Source organism: Mobula hypostoma, chromosome 9, assembly GCF_963921235.1.
Source record: "Mobula hypostoma chromosome 9, sMobHyp1.1, whole genome shotgun sequence".
Lineage (NCBI taxonomy): Eukaryota > Metazoa > Chordata > Chondrichthyes > Myliobatiformes > Myliobatidae > Mobula > Mobula hypostoma.
Genome location: NC_086105.1, coordinates 76482449 through 76505170, shown reverse-complemented (window position 1 = coordinate 76505170; position 22722 = coordinate 76482449). Strand labels below are relative to the sequence as shown.

General features: G+C 45.7%; 1 protein-coding gene across 1 annotated transcript in view; it reads left to right on the top strand.

Annotated features, from left to right (window-relative positions):
* The window catches only part of ndc80 (NDC80 kinetochore complex component), a 122134-nt gene that overhangs the window by 24899 nt on the left and 74513 nt on the right, over positions 1 to 22722 (top strand). Inside the window, exon 5 of the mRNA XM_063058506.1 lies at positions 4971 to 5143. Coding sequence (XP_062914576.1) covers positions 4971 to 5143 — 173 coding nt within the window. The remainder of the gene's footprint in view (positions 1 to 4970; positions 5144 to 22722) is intronic.

Below are 22722 nucleotides of genomic sequence, written 5' to 3'. Positions count from 1 at the left end.
GAAAAATTTGGGCACCCCTGGTCAAAATTTCTGTTACTGTGAATAGTTAAGTGAGTAGAAGATGAACTGAAACAACAGGAATTCTGCAGATGCTGGAAATTCAAGCAACACACATAAAAGTTGCTGGTGAACTCAGCAGACCAGGCAGCATCTCTAGGAAGAGGTGCAGTCGACGTTTCAGGCCGAGACCCTTCGTCAGGACATGGTCTCGGCCTGAAACGTCAACTGCACCTCTTCCTAGAGATGCTGCCTGGCCTGCTGAGAAGATGAACTGATTTCCAAAAGTCATAAAGTTAAAGATGAAACATACTTTTCACCATTTTAAGCAAGGTTAGTGTATTTTTTTGTTTTGTACAATTTTAGAGTGAAAAAAGGAAAGGAGCACCATGCAAAAGTTTGGCCACCCCAAGAGATTTGAGCTGTCAGATAACTTACCAAGGTCTCAGACTTCAATTAGCTTGTTAGGGCTATGGCTTGTTCACAGTCATCGTTAGGAAAGGCCAGGTGATGCAAATTTCTTTTTTTTTTGGCGTGTGCCTGCATGCGTATGAGTCTGTGTCTGTGTGCATGCGCGTGCGTCCGTGATGTCTTTTTCGTGGCTTTTACAAGGCGCGGAGTGAGCGAGAGAGAGACTGTGTAGCACGCCACTCCTCACACAGACATTTTCACAGTATTTTCCCCTTTATTTTACGAGGTCGGGTTGCGATCTCGGCACTCAATCCGGCACGGATTGAAAGCGTACTCGGGAACGGACCCGACTGGTTTCGGACCCAGGAACCTCCACTCCCGGGTCCGGCACTGATGTCATTGCACCACCAGCCGGCCCCAGGTGATGCAGATTTGAAAGATTTATAAATACCCTGACTCCTGAAACCTTGTCCCAAAAATCAGTACCCATGGGCTCCTCTAAGCAGCTGCCTAGCACTCTGAAAATTAAAATAAATGATGCCCACGAAGCAGGAGAAGGCTATAAGAAGATAGCAAAGTGTTTTCAGGTAGCCGTTTCCTCAGTTCGTAATGTAATTAAAAAACGGCAGTTAACAGGAGCAGTGGAGGTCTCAAGTTGAGGTATGGAAGACCAAGAAAACTTTCCGAGAGAACTGCATGCTGGATTGCTAGAAAGGCAATTCAAAACCCCCGTTTGACTGAAAAGACCTTCAGGAAGATTTAGCAGAGTCTGGAGTGGTGGTGCACTGTTCAACTGTGCAGCGACACCTGCACAAATATGATCTTCATGGAAGAGTCATCAGAAGAAAACCTTTCCTGCGTCCTCACCACAAAATTCAACGTCAGAAGTTTGCAAAGGAACATCTAAACAAGCCTGAATCATTTTGGAAATAAGTCCTGTGGACTGATGAAGTTAAAATAGAACTTTTTGGCCGCAATAAGGAAAGGTATGTTTGGAGAATAAAGGGTGCAGAATTTCATGAAAAGAGCACCTCTCCAACTGTTAAGCACGGGGGTGGATTGATCATGCTTTGGGTTCATGTTGCAGCCAGTGGCATGGGGAACATTTCACTGGTAGAGGGAAGAATGGGTTCTATTAAATACCAGCAAATTCTGGAAGCAAACATCACACCGTCTGTAAAAAAAAAAGCTGAAGCTGAAAAGAGCAAACATGAGGAAAGCTGCAGATGCTGGAAATTCAAGCAACACACATCAAAGTTGCTGGTGAATGCAGCAGGCCAGGCAGCATCTCTAGGAAGAGGTACAATCGACGTTTTGGGCTGAGACCCTTCGTCAGGACTAACTGAAAGAAGAGCTAGTAAGAGATTTGAAAGTGGGAGGGGGAGGGGGAGATCGAAATGATAGGAGAAGACAGGAGGGGGAGGGATGGAGCCAAGAGCTGGACAGTTGATTGGCAAAGAGGATATGAGAGGATCATGGGACGGGAGGCCTAGGGAGAAAGAAAAGGGGGAGGGGGAAGTCCAGAGGATGGGCAAGGGGTATAGTGAGAGGATCTCCCAGTGTCCCATTCCCATTCTGATATGTCTCTCCATGGCCTCCTCTACTGTAAAAATGAAGCCACACTCCGGTTGGAGGAACAACACCTTGTATTCTGTCTGGGTAGCCTCCACCTTGATGGCATGAACATTGACTTCTCAAACTTCTGCTAATGCCCCACCTCCCCCTCGCACCCCATCCATTATTTATTTATATACACACATTCTTTCTCTCTCCTTTTTCTCCCTCTGTCCCTCTCACTATACCCCTTACCCATCCTCTGGGCTCCCCCCCCCTTCTTTCTCCCTAGGCCTCCTGTCCCATGATCCTCTCGTATCCCTTTTGCCAATCAACTGTCCAGCTCTTGGCTCCATCCCTCCCCCTCCTGACTTCTCCTATCATTTTGATCTCCCCCTCCCCCTCCCACTTTCAAATCTCTTACTAGCTCTTCTTTCAGTTAGTCCTGACGAAGGGTCTCAGCCCGAAATGTCGACTGTAACACTTCCTAGAGATGCTGCCTGGCCTGCTGCATTCACCAGCAGCTTTTATTTGTGTTGCTTGAAGATGAAAAGGGGATGGCTTCTACAACAGGATAATGATCCTAAACACACCTCAAAATCTACAATGGACTACCTCAAGAGGCGCAAGCTGAAGGTTTTGCCATGACCCTCACAGTCCCGCGACCTAAACATCATCGAAAATCTGTGGATAGACCTCAAAAGAGCAGTGCATGCAAGACGGCCCAAGAATCTTACAGAATTAGAAGCCTTTTGCAAGGAAGAATAGTGAAAATCCCCCAAACAAGAATTGGAAGACTCTTAGCTGGCTACAGAAAGTGTTTACAAGCTGTGATGCTTGCCAAAGGGGGTGTTACTAAGTACTGGCCATGCAGGCTGCCCAAACTTTTGCTTCGGGCCCTTTTCCTTTTTTGTTATTTTGAAACTGTAAAAGATGGAAATTAAAAAAAATAATCTTGCTTAAAATATTAAAGAAATGTGTCATCTTTAACTTCATGCCTTTTGGAAATCAGGTAATCTTTTACTTGCTTAGCTATTCACAGTAACAGAAATTTTGACCGGGGTGCCCAGACTTTTGCATGCCACTGTATGTGCATGTATGTATACAAGGCTATAAGACGTGGGAGCAGAATTGGGCCATTTGGCTCATCTCGTCTGCTCCGCTATTCAATCATGGCTGTTCATTTTTGCCCCTCTTCAACCCCATTCATGGACTTCACCCTGTAAACTTTGATGCTGTGTCCATTCAAGAACCTATCAATCTCTGTCTTGAACAGATCCAACAACCTGGTCTCCACAGCTAACTGTGGTAACAAATTCCATGAATTCACCACCCTCTGGCTAAAGAAAGATGCCACTCTATCCTGAGGCTGTGCCCCCTTGTCCTAGACTCCTCCACCATGGGAAACATCCTTTCCACATCTACTCTGTCTAGGCCTTTCAACAATTGAAAGTTTTCAATAAAATCCCTCCTCCTCCCAAATTTCTGCAGGTACAGACCCAGAGCCATTAAATGTTCCTTGTATGATAACCCTTTCATTCCAAGAGTCATCCCTGTGAACTGCCTCAGGACCCTCTCCAATGCCGGCACATCTTTTCTTCGGTGAGGAACCCCAAACTGTTCACAATACTCAAGTTGAGGACTCATTGGTGCCTTATAAAGCCTCAGAACCACATCCCTGCTCTTGTATTCAAATCCTCTTGAAATGAATGCTAGCATTGTATTTGGTTTCCTCACCACCGACTCAACCTGCAAGTTAACCTTTAGAGTATTCTGCACAAGGGCTGCTAGGGCCCTTTGCATCTCAGGTTTTTGGATTTTCTCCCTGTTTAGAAAGTAGTCTGCGCATTTATTTCTACTACCAAGGTTCATGACCATGCATTTTCCAACATTGTGTTTCATCTGTCACTCTATTGCCCATTCTCCTAATCTCTTAAGTCCTTTTGCAACCTATGTTTCCTCAACACTACCTGCCCCTCCACCAATCTTCATATCATCTGCAAACTTGGCAGCAAAGTAATCTATTCCATCATCTAAATCATTAATATACAGCATAAAAAGAGGTGGTCCCAACACCGACCCCTGTGGAACACCGCTAGTCACTGGCAGCCAGCCAGACAGGGATCTTTTTATCCTTGCTACGTCCTACTAGTCAGCTACTGTTAATAACTTTCATGTAATACCAGGGGTTCTTGATATGGTAAGCAGCCTCATGTGTGGGACCTTGTCAAAAGCCTTCTGAAAGTCCAAGTATACAACATCCATGCATCCCTTTTATCTATCCTATTTATAATCTCCTCAAACAATTCCAGCAGGTTTGTTAGGCAGTGTTTTCTCTTAAGGAAATCATGCTGACTTTGTCCTGTGTCATCAAGTACTCCATAACATTATCCTTAACAGTTGACTCCAACATCTTCCCAACCACTGAGGTCAGGCTAACTGGTCTATAATTTCCATTATGCTGCCTCCCTCCTGAATGACTGACATTTGCAATTTTCCAGTCTTTTGACACCATGCCAAGTCCAATGATTTTTGAAAGATCATTGCTAATGCTTCCCCAATCTCTAGCTCTGCCTCTTTCAGAACCCTTAAGTGCAGTTCATCTGGTCTAGGTGGCTTATGTACCTGTAGGTCTTTCTCTTGGATGGAGAGAGGGAGGTGTGGGGGTAGAAATGGGTGGCAGGGAGATGGAGGGGCAGAGAAGGGTGTATACAGCAAGTGGGGTTATAGAGCGATAGTGAGTTACAGTGAAATGGAGGGGGTATATGGAGAGAGTCGGGGGAGTATAGAGACCCCCCCCCACCCCCACCCCATATACTCTTCCATGTTCTATATTAAAAATATTCTTTACTTTGGTAATGTTCCTTGCAATGGTTAATTGGCAGTCTAAGTTTATGGATAACCCCAGTGCAAAGGGGCTAGTTTGAAAGGGAAAAAGCACATGGTTGCTGAAATTACTGAATGCTTGTTTCTCACATTTAAGAATTAAAAAAGTATTTGTGTTCAAGTTTCTAGGGGACAATGGTTATCCGCAATCTATTTCAGTGAAAAGTTTGCAATCACCCACGTCAAAGGAATTTGTGAAGATATTCTCCTTTATGTTCAGCTTGATTGATTCATCTTACCAACTACCTGATTCAAAGTTTGAGGAAGAAATCCCTCGAATCTTCAAACTTCTTGGGTAAAGTTGAAAATGCTATTTATGTTTTAGTTAGTATACACATTTCCATGTAATCTTAGCCTGAATGCTCTTGGTATTTTGTCACAAGGTGATTTGAAATGATGTGGCAATCTCTTAACACTACAACAACAGCAAAACCTGCTGGGGGAAAGCTGTGTCAAATATTATTGGTAGGGTATTACACACAGATAATGTTAGATGGAAGATTTTTCATCTTTAGCATGTCATGTGAAGTCATTTGACATATGGTCATTGCTCAAACCAAGATTTAGAGGACATTTCAAAGAAGACAGAGATAACTGTCCACCCTCAGTTATGCTACTGAAAATCTGTTGACCTTTTTAGTTAGTTCTGTTGCTGTTGTGAAATGCTGCTTGGGACAAATCATCTGTCATGTTTGTTAAAGAGAATAATAAGAGTCATACAGCATTGAAAATAGGCCCCATAGCCCAGCAAGTCCACACTGACCATTGCACGATCGTCTACACCTACTCCCCAACATTCTTACCTGTAACTCTGCACTTTCTGTCATTCACCTGCATGGGGAGGGGTTCAGCACTGCTGATTAAACACAATTAAATGGGAGCGCATGTTGGAATGAAAATATTACTTCTCCCATGAGTGTGCAGAAACTTGCCAAAGTGTGTTTAATGTGGGAAATTGTGTGGTCATGCATTTCTGTGAGAGGAATTAAAACACACTTTATTACCTAAATGGAAAGAGACTCCATGGCCTTCATTCTAGAGTAGGAACTGGTAGCTGGCCTCTCCTCCCTCTCCCCATCCTCCCCCTTCCCCATTCCGGGATAGCCTCTCCTCCCTCTCCCCATCCTCCCCCTTCCCCATTCCGGGATAGCCCCTCCTCCCTCTCCCCATCCTCCCCCTTCCCCATTCTGGGATAGCCCCTCCTCCCTCTCCAGGTAGCTGGCTGTTAAGACCCCATCGTTAGTCTGAGGGATTTTAGCCCAGTTATTCCTGTCTGCTCCTTGGATAGAGTTACATTTACCACCAAACTGACCTACTGTCCTTTATAAAACTGAATTAGATCTTGAAGCTTGGCACCCCAGGGTTGTTTCATCAGCCATTGCTGTTTCTTGTCACATAGCAATCCCAAGTCAAATGATTGAGTTTGCCACAGTTACAGAATTTCTATGTTCCCTGGATCAGTTACTTGGACCTAATTTTCTCCTATTGTTGTCTCTTCTGCCTTGTCTCTTCCATACCGCCCCTGTCTTGCCTAGCCCTATTTAATTCCCAAGTCTGTTCAGTTCATGTACCTTTCCCCGTTCCACCTGTATTTAATCACACTCCTCCCATATCATAATCTAATTCTGTCACGTTTGAGCCTCGTTAGCTCAAATCCTGACATGGCTCCAGTGAAAGACTGTGTGTGCAGAAAGTGTTCCTTTCAAATTTATTGGCAAATTCTCTTACACCTGGACTGGTTGTATAATAAGTTTTTAGAGATCAGCTTTCTTGTACTCAAAAGCTTCCCTAATGTGTCAGTTATAACCCTAATTTCTCTGAGGTTTTGTACATATTTTGCCTTGGGGTATTCCACCCAATTCTGTCCCATCAAAAGTAAAAAGCAGATGGTTTCTTCTCAGTCTCATCAGAGCCCTGCATTCTAGCTATTGTTTCTAAGTGCAGAAAGTGTTCCCGTATTTCACAGTTCCCAGATATTGAGCAGTTTCTTTCATCACCTATCCACACACATACACAGTCCTCTAACTGCAGGAGGGGCCATCTTCGGCCTGCACAGACTCATGGATTTGGAAACTGAGCTCCAACTATCCGGTGGTCTCAAGTCTGTGAATCTCGGTCTTTGGTGTTTGATCCAGGCTTTTGACTGGCCTTCAGGCTCAGGGATAATGGTGATGGATGAAGGCCTGAACTCCAGGCCATTCTAATGTGTTGCACTTTGTCAAAGGCCTTCTGAAAAGTAAACAACATCCACTGCTCACCTTTGTCTATCCTGCCTGTTAATATTCCAACAAATTTTCAGGCAAGGTCTGTCCTTAAGGAAACCATGCTGACTTGAGCCTATTCTACTATTTGCTTCCAAGTATCTCAAAAATTTTATCCTTGATAATAACTAACATTTTTGCCACCCACTGAAATCAGGCTAACAGACTTATAATTTCCTGTCTTTTAATTCCCTTCTTAAAGAGTGGAGCGAAGGGATTTTCCAGTCCTTCAAAATCATTCCTGACTCGTATTCTTGCAAGATCAGTACTGATGCCTCTAGAATCTTTTCGGGTTTAGGATAGAGTAAAATATAGGTAAGGTTAAGTATGGACCTTAGACGCAAGAGTTTCTGCAGATGCTGGAAATCTTGAGCAAGACACAAATCTGATGAACTCAGCAGATCAAGCAGCATCATTGGGTAGGGAAGTGGAATAAACATTTGAGGCTGAAGCCCTTCATTAATATGGACCTTGCTGGAGATCATTAAAGTAGAGCCGGGTGATTTATGAACGTATTAGACAGGAACAATGGAGAGTGAATTGGGAACAGCTGTTTTGGGACAAATCCACATCTGAGGTTAGAGAGTGTGCACAGAGTACGCCAGGGGTAGAAAGAAAGGGCAAGGTAAGGGAACCTTGGATGTTGAGAGTGATGGTAAATTTATTCAAAGGAAGCTTTAATAAGTTTTAGGAAGCTAAAGGCAAACACCTTGTGGGGATTGCAAATATTCCGAAAAGGAAGGAATTGGGGAAACCAGGAGGAGCCATGGCAAGTAGGATTAAAGAGAATCCCAAGATATTCTATACATCAAGAACAATAGGATACCGTGAAGTCGGTAAGACCACTTTAGGATAAAAGTGCTTAGAGGCTGTATTTATCAAAGGCAAAAAGGATAGGGAGATGAGTGTGGAGAATGCAAATATGGCAGGGCATTTTGAAATAAAGCAGGTAGTGTTGAGTCTCTCAACGTTAAGATGGATGGCTCTCCAGGGGCTGATGGGACATTGCCAGGGTATTGACAAAAATAAGACCCATAAAGGAGGTGCCAGAATACTGATGACTAGCTAATGTTGTTCCATTATTCAAGAAAGGAAATGGGATAATCCTGAAAATATAGACTGATGAATCTTATCAGTGGTAAGGTATTTACTGGAGGGGAGAAGGAAAGGATTTGTGAGCCAAATTGGGGACAGCTAACATGGATTTTTGCAGCGTAAGTTTATCTTAAATGATTGAACTTTTTAGGATGTGATTAGGGTAGACCTTGAATGTTGTCTATGTGAATTTTAGTAAGATGTTTGACAAGGTCCCTCATGATAGGGTCAGGCAGAAAACTAAGGTGCGTGGTGTCTAATTAATTGGATTGAGAGATGGAATGCCCATAGCTGAGAGGGTAGTGGTCAACGGGGCTTATTCTGGCTGGAGGTTTGTGATGGGTGGTGCTCATCGGGGATCATACTGAGACGTCTGCCATTTGTGCTAACTGTAAACGACTTGGATGAAAACACAGATGGTAGGGTTAATAAGTTTTCAGATGATATGAAGGTTAGTGGTGTTTTGGATAGTGTGGAAGACTGTCAAAGGATACAGCAGGATTCAGATTAGTTGCAGATTTGGCTAAAGAAATGGAAGATGGAGTTCAAACTGGCCAAATGTGAACTGTGTACTTTGGAAGGTCAAATGTAAAGGTACAGTACACTAAGATGTTTAACAGTGTTAATGTACAGACAGATCTTGAGGTCCAAGTCCATAGCTCTGAAATTGGCAGCACAGATTGACAGAGTGGTACGGAAGGTACATCGCTCGCTTCCCTTTATTAATTGAGGAAATGAGTTCAACAGTTAGAAAGTTATGTTGCCATTTCATAAACTGGTAGTTAGGTCATATTTGGAGTATTGCATTCAGTTAATCATACGAAGGATGTTGAGCCTTTGGAGAGGGTGCAGAAGAGATTTATCAGAATGCTGGTTTAAATGATGCAGAATTTTTTGGATGCATCCAGGAGATTTTCTTAACACAAAATATAGATAGTCCAACAATAGGAGAGCTCGTACTGAACCTGGCTTTGGGGAATAAGCCTGGCCAGATGATTGACCTTACAATGGGAGAATGGTTAGGGAACATTAATGGTGTATAGTCATTGTGCAAGCATAATGGATTCGTTTTGCTGGGTATTTCATTACTAATTTAGTTTGGCACAACATAGTGGGCCAAAAGGGCATTTTCCAGTATTTACTTTTCTATATTATAACCGTGTTCATTTTCAATGACACCATCTATTTTAGTGTCATTGGCAAACTTGCGAACCATGCCATGTTCATTCTCATCCATCTGAAAGCAAAAATTAATGGGCCAGTGCTGACCCTTGTGGAACACTACCTATCATGAGAGTTTTTTTTTAAAGCCCTTTCTCTACCTATCAACTAGCCAATTGTGTATCCAAAGAGCTAGCTCTCCCTGGAAGGTTAGGAAGGTTCAATCATTAGGCATTACAGGTGTCCCCCCACTTTTCATACGTTCGCTTTACGAAACCTCACTGTTATGAAAGACCTACATTCCCTGTTTTCGCTAACAGGAAGTGTTTTCACTTTTACGAAAAAAGCAGCGCGTGGGGGAAAAAAAAAGCAGTGCACGCACCGAGCAGCCGCTCTCCCCTGAATTCGGAACAACATTCTTGCCGGTATTGCTTAAGCACGTGCCTGTGAGCAGCCATCAGCAAGATGAGTTCTAAGGTATCGGAAAAGCCTAAAAGAACTTGTAAGGGTGTGACACTTAGCATAAAACTAGACATAATTAAGCGTTTTGATCGTGGTGAACGAAGTAAGGACAAAGTGAGTTTGGCTTGTGGAAGTTGACGAAGATGATGTTGAAGAGGTTTTGGCATCCCATGACCAAGAACTGATAGAAAGAGCTGATGCAATTGGAAGAGGAAAGGATAACAATCAAAACTGAATGCAGTAGCGAACGGACCGAAAATGAAGTTGTCCAGTAACTGAACGCGAAGCAACTGCGTGAGATTTTCACTGCAATGATAAAGTACGACTTTATTTTGAAAGAGTACGTCAGTTTAGGGCATATTTGCAGGATAGTTTGAGTGCTTAGAAAGAACTGTATGATAAAAAATGCGCGAGGCTCAGCAGTTAAGCCTACTGTCGTTTTTCAAGACTTCCACGTCAGCCACAGCAGACGATGAGCCTCAACCTTCGACATTGAGGCAGGCAGAGATAGGAGAAGATGAACTGCCTGCCCTAATGGAAACAGACGATGATGAGATGACACCCCAGTGTCCCACAACCCCAACGCCCGATCCGCGGAGAATGCATCGGTAGCCGGGAGGCACACAGCACATCTTTAAGAAAAAGGTCGAAATAAACAAGCTAATTAATTAGGTGCTGCCCGGCATGTAATTGTCGGCCCAGATCAGAGGCGATTGACGTTTGCGTCGCCTCTGATCTGGGCTGACATTTACGTGCCGGGCGGCACCTAATTAATTAGCATGTTTATTTCGACTTAAAGATGTGCTGTGTGCCTCCCAGCTACCGCTGTACCTCTGCGTGCTTCGCGGATCGGTATCGGTTTGCTACCCGGAGGGTGGGGGGCCACTGCACCACCCCAATCTCCGACAACTCAGCCTAACACACCATAATCAGTGTGCTCTGCTCTGTTTTCCCGATTCCTGTAAGTGATACTACAGGTTTCCCCCACTGTCCGAAGGTACAGCGTTCCTATGAAACGCTTCGTAAGCTGGAATGTTGTAAAGCGAAGAAGCAATTACCATTTATTTAGATGGGAAAATTTTGTGAGCGTTCGCAGACCCAAAAATAACCTACCAAATCATGCCAAATAACACACAAAACCTAAAATAACAGTAACATATAGTAAAACCAGGAATAATATGATAAATACACAGCCTATATAAAGTAGAAATACTTTTCCACAATCATTGCCGGCACTATTCTCCGTAGCAAAAATCTCACGCAAGCACTCTCAGCTGAAAATCTCACGCAAGCGCAGTTGGCAAAAACACTCTCCGGTAACCTTTAAGCTATGAAGCTGCCAAATCATACCAAATAACACATAGAAATACACAGCCTATATAAAGTAGAAATAATGTATGTATAGTGTAGTATCACTTACAGGAATCGGGAGGACAGCTTGTTGAGCACACTGATGATGGTGTGTTAGGCTGAGTCGTTGGAGTTTGGGTGGTGCAGTGGCCCCCACCCTCCGGGCAATGAACCAATACTGATCCGCGGAGGATGCAGGGGTACTGTGGTAGCCGGAAGGCACACAGCACATCTTTAAGAAAACAGCCAAAATAAACATGCTAATTAGTTAGGTGCTGCCCGGCACATAAATGTCGGCCCAGATCAGAGGTGACGCAACCGGCAATCGCTTCTGATCTGGGCTGACAATTATGTGCCGGGCCGCACCTAATTAATTAGCTTGTTTATTTCAACTTTTTTCTTAAAGATGTGCTGTGTGCCTCCCGGCTACTGCTGCATTCTCCGCGGATCGGTATCTGTCTTCGGCCCAGGAGTTGGGGTGGTGGGACACTGGGGTGTCATCTCATCGTCGTCTGTTTCCATGAGGGCAGGCAGCTCATCTTCTCCTATGACTGCCCGCCTCGATGTCGAGGTTCGTCGTCTGCTGTGGCTGATGTGGAAGGCTTGCTTGACTGCTGAGCCTCGCGCATTTTTCTATCATACAGTTCTTTGTAAGCACTCAAACCATCTTGCAAATATGCCCTAAACCGACGTAGCCTTTCAAAATTAAAGTCGTACTTTATCATTGCAGTGAAAATCTCCTGCGCTTGCTTCACGTTCAGTTCCTGGTCGACTTCACTTTTGCTACTGAATTCGGTTTCGATTGTTATCTTTTCCTCTTTCAATTGCATCAGCTTTTCACCTATCAGTTCTTGGTCATGGGATGCCAAAACCTCTTCAACATCATCATCGTCAGCTTCCACAAGCCAAACTCACTTTGTCCTTACTTCGTTAACCACGGTCGAAACGCTTAATTATGTCTAGTTTTACACTAAGTGTAACACCCTTACGAGCTCTTTTAGGCTTTTCCGATACCTTAGAACTCATCTTGCAAGCAGCTGCTGACGGGCACGTGTTTAAGCAATGCCGGCGAGAATGCCGTTCCGAATCCGGGGGAGGAGCAGCTGCTTGGGGTGCCTGTCGCGCTGCCTTTTTTATCATGCGCTGCTTTTTTTCATGCGCTGCCTTTCTTCGTAACAGTGAAAACACCTTCTGTTAGCGAAAACAGGTAACTAATGTAGGTCTTTCATAACAGTGAGGTTTCGTAAAGCGAACGTTCGAAAAGCGGGGTCACCTGTACACTGTAGAAGGTTGAGGGGGGACTTGATAGAGGTGTTTAAAATTATGAGGGGTATTGATAGAGTTGACGTGGATAGGCTTTTTCCATTGAGAATGGGGGAGATTCAAACAAGAGGACATGAGTTGAGAGTTAAAGGGCAAAAGTTTAGGGGTAACATGAGGGGGAGCTTCTTTACTCAGAGAGTGGTAGCTGTGTGGAACGAGCTTCCAGCAGAAGTGGTTAAGGCAGGTTCGATGTTGTCATTTAAAGTTAAATTGGATAGATATATAGACAGGAAAGGAACGGAGGGTTATGGGCTGAGTGCAGGTCGGTGGGACTAGGTAAGAGTTCGGCACAGTCTAGAAGGGCCGAGATGGCCTGTTTCCATGCTGTAATTGTTATATGGTTATATGGATCCTATGCAATCTCCTAACTTTCCATAGCATCCTGTTAGCAATACAAGACTGCAAATCATATACATAATGTTTCATGAGATTAGAAGAGGGTGATAATAACATTTTGCAATCTATTAGTCTTTCTGCTGTTCCTTTATAAAGCAGCTAGTCTCTGTCTACACATCATTCTATTAGTAGTTGAGTTGCAAGCTACCCTTTAAATAGGTTCTTTCATCCAAGATGACTGTACGCAGAACTCCTCATACAGGAAATACCTGATAAAGTGGCCACTGAGTGTAATTGTATCCACTTCTACAGCTTCCTCTGGCAATTTGTTCCTTTCGTGCTGAAGGAAATTTTTCACACAGTAGATAGTGAGTTGGCATTGCAAACACACTTGGTCCTCAGTTATTCATAGTGATAATTGATAAGACAAGGAGGGAATAATATATTTTGAAGTTTGCTAGCTGTATTATTTGATGGGCTCATAAATTGTGAGAAGATAGAATGGTACAACATGGGAACAGGCTATTTGCCCCACAATGTTATGGCAAACTAAATAAATTAGAAATGAAATGGCCAACTAAACTAATCACTTATACCTACACAATGCCCGTATCCCTCCATTTTCCTTACATTCATGTCCTATCTAAGGTTTTTTAAAAAGTCCACAATATGTCATTCCAGACAAGGAAGCAAATAAGGTTCAGGACACAGATCCCACAGGAAACATAATACAACATAGATCCAGTACCATGAAAAAGTATTCAGCCCCCATAACTATTTTCACATTTTACTGTCTCATTTTTATAAACGTGAAATATATTGAAGTAGGATTTTTTGAGCTAATCTACAAAACATCGTGAATCATGTCAAATCAAAAGAAAAATTCCAAAGTTGTCAACAATTTACAAAAAAATTATAAACCAAAATTGAGGTTGTACAAGTGTTCATTCCCTTTGTAATTGCTATGCTGTAGTCGCGCTGATACGCTACAAGTGAAAACAAGACACTGACTCGAGTAGGGTCGGGTTGAACCGTTTACTGTTTGAATCGGTGTGCACTTAAGTACCCGCTCCCAGCAACCCCCGCTCCCTGCGGGGCGGAAGCAACGTCGGCCTCGGGGCCGAGGTCTGCCCTGCACTCAGATTCCTCTTAGTTGCCGCTGGCTGCGGGTTCGCTGGTGACTACTGGAGCCGGTTCGCTTGCTGTGTGGGCGAGCCGCCACATGACCCCCCCCCCCACCCCGAACCGGCGATAGGAGGTGCAGAGTCCACAGCCTGCACACTCTCAGTTCTTTTAGGTGGCCGGCCTTGACGTCGTGGGGGTGGTACCGCAACCGGGTGTTCAAGGTCCAGATGTGCCGGTTTGAGATGGTCAATGGTAAAAGTCTCGTCCTGACCGCTGATGTCGAGAACGCAGGTCACTCCATTATGGCGCACCACCTTGTAGGGTCCTTCGTATGGTCGCTGCAGGGGTGGTCTGTGCGTGCCTCGGCGAATGAAAACATACTTGCTCTGTTGTAGGTCCCTGGGCACGAAAGAGGGTGTTGTTCCGTGGTGAGACTCCGGGACTGAAGCAAGTGTTCCAAGCCGCTCCCGGAGTTTAGTTAGGACCCCAGCAGATGTGTCCTCTGGGCCACGGGTTGCTGGCACAAACTCACCGGGAACCATGAGCGGGGCACCGTAAACCAGTTCAGCCGATGATGCGGCCAGGTCCTCCTTGGATGACGTGCAGATGCCAAGCAGCACCCAGGGGAGTTCGTCCACCCAGTCTGGCCCTCTGAGGCGGGTGGTAAGCAGTCGTTCGGTGGAACTGGGTTCTGAGTAGTTGTGCCAGCGCAGACCACAAAGCTGATGTGAACTGCGTACCCCTGTCTGAACCGTGCCACCCAGTTGGTAATCAGGGCTCTGGCTCATGTCTCCGTGGCCATGTCAGCGAGTGGGACAGCTTCCGGCCACCTCGTGAACCTGTCCACCATGGTGAACAGGTATCTCGCTCCTCTCAAAACCGGCAGTGGGCCGACGATGTCCACGTAGACATGTTCAAACCTCCTATGTGTCAGCTGGAAGGGTTGCACTGGGGCCCTCACGTGCCTCTGGATTTTGGACGTTTGACAGAGCATGCATGTCCTGGCCCAGTACCCGACCTCCTTGCGTAGGCCGTGCCACACAAACCTGTCTGCGATCAGCTGGATGGTCGCCCGGATAGAAGGGTGGGCTAAACCGTGCAAGGTGTCAAAAACGCAGCGCCTCCAAGCGGTTGGAACAATAGGCCGAGGTTGCCCGGTGGACACATCGCAAAGGAGCTTCGTACCTTTGGGCCCAATGGGTATGTCTTCGAGGCGGAGTCGTGAGACTGTGGTTCGGTACACCGGCATCTCACCGTCCAGCCGTTGCGCCTCAGCTAACGCTGCATAATTCACCCCCCGGAGACAGAGTGCACTGATTGGACTGGGGTTCATGATAGCGCGTCTGCCACCACGTTGTTCTTCCCAGAGATGTGCTTGATCGTGGTGGTAAACTCCGAGATGTACGACAGATGGCATTGTTGGTGGCCCGACCACGGGTACAACACCTTGACAAATGCGAAAGTGAGGGAATTGTCTGTGAAGACCGTGAACTCTCTCACCTCCAGGAAACACCTGAAGTGCCGGATGGCAAGGTACAGGGCCAGCAGCTCCCTGACGAAAGTGCTGTACTTAAGTTCAGGGGGTCATAGGTGCCAGCTGAAAAAAGCGAGCGGCTTCCACTGGCCTTCGATGAGCTGCTCGAGCACGCCGCCAACTGCCACATAGGAGGCATCCACAGTGAGGGCAGTGGGGATGTCGACCCGGGGGTGGACTAGGAGCATGGCATTTGCTAGCGCGTTCTTGGCTTATTCGAAAGCCGCCTTCGCCTCCTCTATCCAGGTGACCTCTTTGACCTTGCCGGACATCAAGCCAAAAAGGGGCTGCATGAGCTGGGCCGCTGAGGGCAGGAAACGGTGGTAAAAGTTAACCATCCCAACAAACTCCTGCAAGCCTTTAACAGTGCTGGGCCTGGCGAATTGGCGGATGGCCTCAACTTTCACCGGCAGAGGAACAGCTCCATGGCGGTCAATCCGGTGTCCCAAGAAGTCGATAGTGGATAGGCCGAACTGGCACTTGGCAGGGTTGAGAGCCAGGCCGTAGTCACTTAGGCGGCGGCAGAGCAGGCGTAGATGTGCTAGATGTTCCTGGCGGGAGCGGTTGGCGATAAGTATGACATCCAGGTAGATGAACAGAAAGTCCAGACCTTGCCCTACTGTGTCCATCAAGCGCTGGAAAGTTTGCGCCGCGTTTTTGAGCCCGAACGGCATCCTGAGGAACTCGAACAGGCCAAAGGGAGTAATGAGGGCCGTCTTAGGTACATCATCCGGGTGGATTGGGATCTGATGATACCCTCAGACCAGTTCAATCTTCGAAAAGATGCGTGCCCCGTGCAGGTTGGCCGTAAAGTTCTGGATGTGCGGTACCAGATAGCAATTGGACGTGGTGGCGTCGTTCAGCCTCCAATAGTCGCCGCACGGTCTCCACCCTCCCGCAGACTTGGGCACCATATGGAGTGGGGAGGCCCACGGGCTGTCGGAATGCCGCACAATTCCCATCTCCTCTATCTTCTTGAATTCCTCCTTCACGAGGCGGAGCTTGTTGGGCGGTAGCCTGCGGGCCCGGGCACGAAGGGGAGGTCCCTGTGCGGGGATGTGGTGCATCACGCCGTGCTTGGGGTTTGTTGAGGAAAACTGCGGTGTGATGATAGATGGGAACTCCGATAACACTCTGGCAAACTTGTTGTCGGAATGAGTGACGGAGTCCAGGTGCGGGGCCAGAAACCTGGCCTCACCGAGGGAGAAAGACTGGAACGTCTTCGCATCGACCAGTCATCGTTCCTTCAAATCCACGAGCAGGCAGTGTGCGCAGAGGAAGTCCGCCCCTAGCAATGGCTGTGACACTGTGGCCAGAGTAAACGTCCATGTAAAGCGGCTGGAACCGAACTGCAAGGGGATGGTTCTTGTGCCGTAGCTGCGGATGGTGCTGCTGTTGGCTGCCGTAAGTTCCGGTTCTGTTCTTCTAGTTCGGGTATCGTGGCTCGTGGGGGGTAGGATACTGATTTCCGCCCCCCCTTGTCCACCAAGAATCTTCGCACGGAGAGCTTGTCCCAAACGTAGAGGAGGCTATCACAGTGACCAGCCGCCGTAGCCATCAGCGACGGCTGGTCCTGGCGTTTTCCCTGAAACGAGAATGGCTGTCAGCAGCAGCGGGCCCCGGGACCCCACCTTTCTTGATTTAAAAAAAAAACACCAAGACTCAGAAGTGGTGCCGTCCCTTGGTGTGGGTGTTCGGTGCTCTGCTGCTAGGGTGCGGGAGGGCTGGGCTTTCGGCCATGCCGCAGCACTAATTCCGATGGTGGTTCTGCCCATTTGGCGCGCCAAAGCACGCCCGTGCAGGCAGCCACCCGGCGTGGGTCTCTGAAGTCTTCATCTGCTAGCAGGAGGAGGATATCTTCTGGCATTTGCTCCAAGAAGATCTGTTCAAACAGCAAGCAAGGCTTATGGCTGTCTGCCACTGCTAGCATGTTGCACATCAGGGCTGATGGTTCGCGGTCGCCCAGGCCGTCCATATGCAGTAACCGCGCACATGCAGTTCACGGCGGGAGAGGCCAAAGGTCACTATGAGCAGCGCTTTGAATGCTGCATATTTGCCTCCTTCGGGGGGTGACTGTATGAAATCCCCAACCCTTGCAGCTGTCTCCTTGTCAAGGGAGCTCACCACGTAGTAATAACGTGTGGAATCCGAAGATATCTGCCGAATCCGGAACTGGGCTTCTGCTTGGTTAAACCAGACACGTGGTCGCAGCGTCCAGAAAGTTGGCAGTTTTAGCAAAACTGCGTAAACAGATGAAGAGTCGATCATCTTTGGTCCAAATCCCGTTTGGACCATCGGGGTCACCAATGTAGTCGTGCTGATACGCTACGAGTGAAAACAAGACACTGACTCGAGTAGGGTCGTTTACTGTTTGAATCAGTGCACGTTTAAGTACCCGCTGCCAGCAATCACCGCTCTCTGCGGGGCGGAAGCGTCGTCGGCCTCCGGGCCGAGTCTGCCCCGCACTTGGATTCATCTCGGTTACCGTTGGCTGCAGGTTTGCCGGCGACTGCTGGAGCCGGTTTGCTTGCTGCGTGGGTGAGCCATCACAATGCTAACTTTCCTTAGGTGCAATACTGTATATTACCATATCAATTTGTTGATGTAGAAAATTGGAGGATCATCTCAATAAATACCCCCTCTCTATGCAAGGTCTAACAGTATGGTAGATTTTCAACAGACCAAGCTAAGATGAAGATAAAAGAGCATTCAAGACAAGTCAGGGAAATGATAATAGAGAAGCACAAATCAGGGGAAAGGTACAAGACAATTTTAAAGGCACTGAACATACCTTTGAGCTCAGTGCAGTCTGTGGTAACTTCTACTTTAGAAAGGACCACTCGACAATTTCATGCCCAAAAGAATGACTTTATCCAGAACGGCAAAACCGATATACATATACAGAGGCTTTCACTAACTTGTACGGCATGGCAGAGAAACTATATACAGTGCACACCAGAAGTAAAAAGAACGGAAATAAATCACCCTGCCCCCCCCCCCATTATCCTAATTTAGTATTGTCTTACTTTTAATAATGCTCCATTACAACATAGTCCATCTTGAAAAAGTGGAAAAGATATGAAACCACAGCCACACTGCCTAGGTCAGGTCACCCCTCTTGTAAGCAAGGCTACTGTGATGCCAATAGTCACTCTAAATGAGCTGCAGAAGTCAGTGGCTGCAATTGGTGATGAAGTTAATGGTTCCATTAAGGCTTCCAAGGCCTCGCACGTAAAGGGTATTTATGGAAGAGTGACAAGGAAGAAGCCCTGGCTATAAAAAAAAACATATATGCTCATAAAGACTGCAAAACATCACTTAGAAGATACTGTTAAAATGGGGACGGAGGTTTTGTGGTTGGATGAGACTAAAGTGGGGCTTTTTGTCCTCACCAATAAATAGTGTGTGTGACTTAAATATAATGCTGTGCATCAGCCTGGTAGCAGCTACCATACTGTAAAGTATGGTGGAGGTAGCATCATGCTATGCAAATGATTTTCAGTAGCAGGGGCTGGAAATCTGGTCAAGATTGATGGGAGGATGAATGCTGATAAATATAGAGATCCTGGATAAAAACCTGCTAGCCTCAGCTAGAAAGGTTAAACTTGGGAGGAAGTTTGTCTTTCAGCAGGAAATGACCTTAAGTCCTGACCTTAACCTGAAGGAACATATCTGGTAAAATCTCAGGACTGCTATCCGCTGCTGCTCCTCAACTAACCTAGCACAGCTTGAGCAATTTTGCAGGTGGAATGGACAAATATTGCTCCTTCATATTGTGCTATCCAGAAAGATTACTGACTAATTGTTGCGAGAGGTGGTTCAGCTAAGTACTAAGCAAAGGGGGGGGGGTGGTGGTAAATGTTTATGAACTGCTGATATTTCAGCTGTTTAATTTTTAGTTTTTTATGCTTTACCATATTCCCTGATTTTTTTGTGGGGCTCTACTGTGAAAATGGAGTATGTGATTCACAAGTAAAAATTGTCAGTTAAGTTGGTCAAAATCCTGGTTGTAATACTCATGTGAACAAGGGGTTGGGGGTTGAATACTTCTACAAAGCACTGTAAAGACCTTTCAAACATTCAGTCCTTATGGACCACAATGCTCACCTAGCCTACCCTAATTTCCAGCACTCGACCCATATCCCTCCAAGTCCTAGCAGACCAAGTGCTTCCTAAATGATGACATTGTACCTTCTTCAAGCACTTCTGCTAGCATATCATTTCATATATTTGCCACTATCTGTGGAAAAAAATTGCTCCATAGATCTCTTAAACCCTCCCCTCTCACCCCAAAGCAGGGGTTCCCAACCTGGGGTTCACGGAGCACTCCGTTACTGGTAGGAGTCCATGGCATAAAAAAAGGTTGGAAGCCCCTACCCTAAAGCTATGCTTCCCTTGCTTTGGGCTCCTCTACTCAAAACATTGATAGCATCCACATTCCCTTTCATAATTTTAAACCTTTCTATAAGTTCCTTCTCATTCTACATTCCAAAGAATAGAAACATAGAGCCCAATCTCCCCTATTACTAGTCCTGGCAACTCCTTTTGCCTGTTACAAAGCTGGAATTTAGGGCATCAATGAAGGTCCTCCATCTCTGGCAGCATTCATGGCTTCCTTCATTGTGATTGTAGCTTCCTCTCAGTTTACTGTCAGTCATATGTGTCCTGCATGGAGACTCAGGAATACTGTCACACTCAGCTATAGAAAGATTCTTCTTCGCTGTTTCCATAACAGTTTCATTTGACCAGTAAGGATTGTTAACCCTGAGCTGAACCCCTGAACCTGGAGGACTGGCAGACCGACTCTTAGTCTGGCCTTTACCCTTTGTCCTGTTTGGCATGGGTGACCCTAGCAAGAGCCAAAGCATGAAGCCCTGACTCCAGCCAGCATAGCTCTCTGGACACTGAGACACGCAAGCCTCCAGACCACAACAAGGTTGTGGTCCTCATGGAGGAGTCCTGGCAACATTCTTGTATACTTCTACACTTTTTCCAGTTTGATCGCATCTTTCCTATAACATGGCCATCAAAACTGAAATAGTGCTTCAAATACAGCCTCACCAACATCTTGCACAACTGAAATGTAATGTCCCAACTCCTGTACTTATTGCCCTTACTGACAAAGGCCAGTGTGCTAAATGACTTTTCACCACCTTGTCCACCTATGACTCTGCTTTCAATGAACTATTGATTTGTACTCCTGGGTCCTTCTGTTCTGTTACATTCTTGAGTGTCCTACCATTCATAATACAAGCTCTATGCTGGTTTCATTTTCCAAAATCCATCACCTCACTTTGGTGTAGTGGACAATGAGGAAGGCTATCAAAGTTTGCAGTATGATGTTGCTCAGCTGGGAAAATTGGCTGAAAAATGTCAGATAGAATTTAATGCAGACAAGTGTGAGGCATTGGACTTTGAGATGATAAAGTAAGTAAAACTTGCATAGTGAATGTGCAGTCGAACAAAGGGATCTAGGACTACAGAGCTATAATTCCTTTCAAAGTGGTATCATAGGCTTATAAAGAGAGCTGTTCGCACACTGGCCTTCAGAAGTTGGGATGTTATGTTGATGTTGTACAAGATATTAACATAAGGCTGAATATAGTATTGTGTGGTGTTTTGGTCATGATAAAATATACAAGGAAATTGATGGGACTTGAGGACAGATTACAGAGAAAGGCTGAATAGCATAGGAGAACGAGGGAGATCTTATAGTGGTATACAAAATTGATACTATTGATTGGATGAATACATGAAGGCTTTTTCCCTGTTGGATCTGGCTTTCATAACAAGGATCTAAGAAAATCCACTCCTGGAATGTTTTTAACAGTTTGCTTACTTTGCCTGAGAAGCAATATGATTGCCGTAAAGGGAGTGAAGAAAAGAGTCTCCAGATTAATTCCTGTGATATCAGCGCTGCTATGAGGAAAGACTAGACCAATTAGTTTCATATTGACTGACAGTCATGGCCTGAAGAATAGGCTATCCATTTCCAGAACATGGAACAGAATGGCACTGGACGTGCCATTCAGGCCACAATGTACTAATCTTGATGCCAATTTACAATAAGAGTCGCCCTGTGTATCATGCATATTCATTCACAACCTTCATGTTCATTGTGCTGATCTAAAAGCCTCTTAAATTCTATTAAACTTCCCGATTCTATTGTTACACCTATTAAGCATCTACCTCTCTGGGTAAATAACAGTTTCTAATGTCACCTTTAAACTACCCCCTACAAACTTTAAAAGCATGTCCTCTGGTATTAAAGTATCTATTCTGTGCCTCATGATTTTTAAAATCTTTATCAGGCTCCCCTCAGGTTCCAACACTAGGGAGAAGAGCTCAAGTTTGTCCAACCTTTCCTTGTCTCTCATACCCTTAATGCACATCAACTTGTGCACATTTTCCAGATACTCTTTTCTGTACAGGTGTCCCCCGCTTTTCAAACGTTCGCTTTACGAAACCTCACTGTTACGAAAGACCTACATTAGTTCCCTGTTTTCGCTAACAGAAGGTGTTTTCACTGTTACGAAAAAAATCAGCGTGCGCCCCGAGCAGCCGCTCTCCCCCGGATTTGGAACGGCATTTTCGCCGGCATTGCTTAAACACATGCCTGTGAGCAGCTGCTAGCAAGATGAGTTCTAAGGTGTCGGAAAAGCCTGAAAGAGCTCGTAAGGGTGTTACACTTAGCATAAAACTAGACATAATTAAGCATTTTGATCATGGTGAACGAAGTAAGGACAACGTGAGTTTGGCTTGCGGAAGCTGCCGAAGATGATATTGAAGAGGTTTTGGCATCCCATGACCAAGAACTGATAGATGAAGAGCTGATGCAATTGGAAGAGGAAAGGATAACAATCTAAACCGAATGCAGTAGCGAACTGAACGTGAAGCAACTGCGTGAGATTTTCGCTGCAATGATAAAGTATGGCTTTAATTTTGAAAAGGTATGTAGGTTTAGGGGATATTTGCAGGATGGTTTGAGTGCTTACAAAGAACTGTATGATAGAAAAATGCGCGAGCCTCAGCAGTCAAGCAAGCCTTCCACAGCAGACGACGAACCTCGACCTTCGACATCAAGGCGGGCAGTCATAGGAGAAGATGAGCTGCCTGCCCTAATGGAAACAGAGGACAACGAGATGACACCCCAGTGTCCCACCACCCCAACCCCCAGGCCGCAGACAGATACCAATTCGCGGAGAATGCAACGGTAGCCGGGAGGCT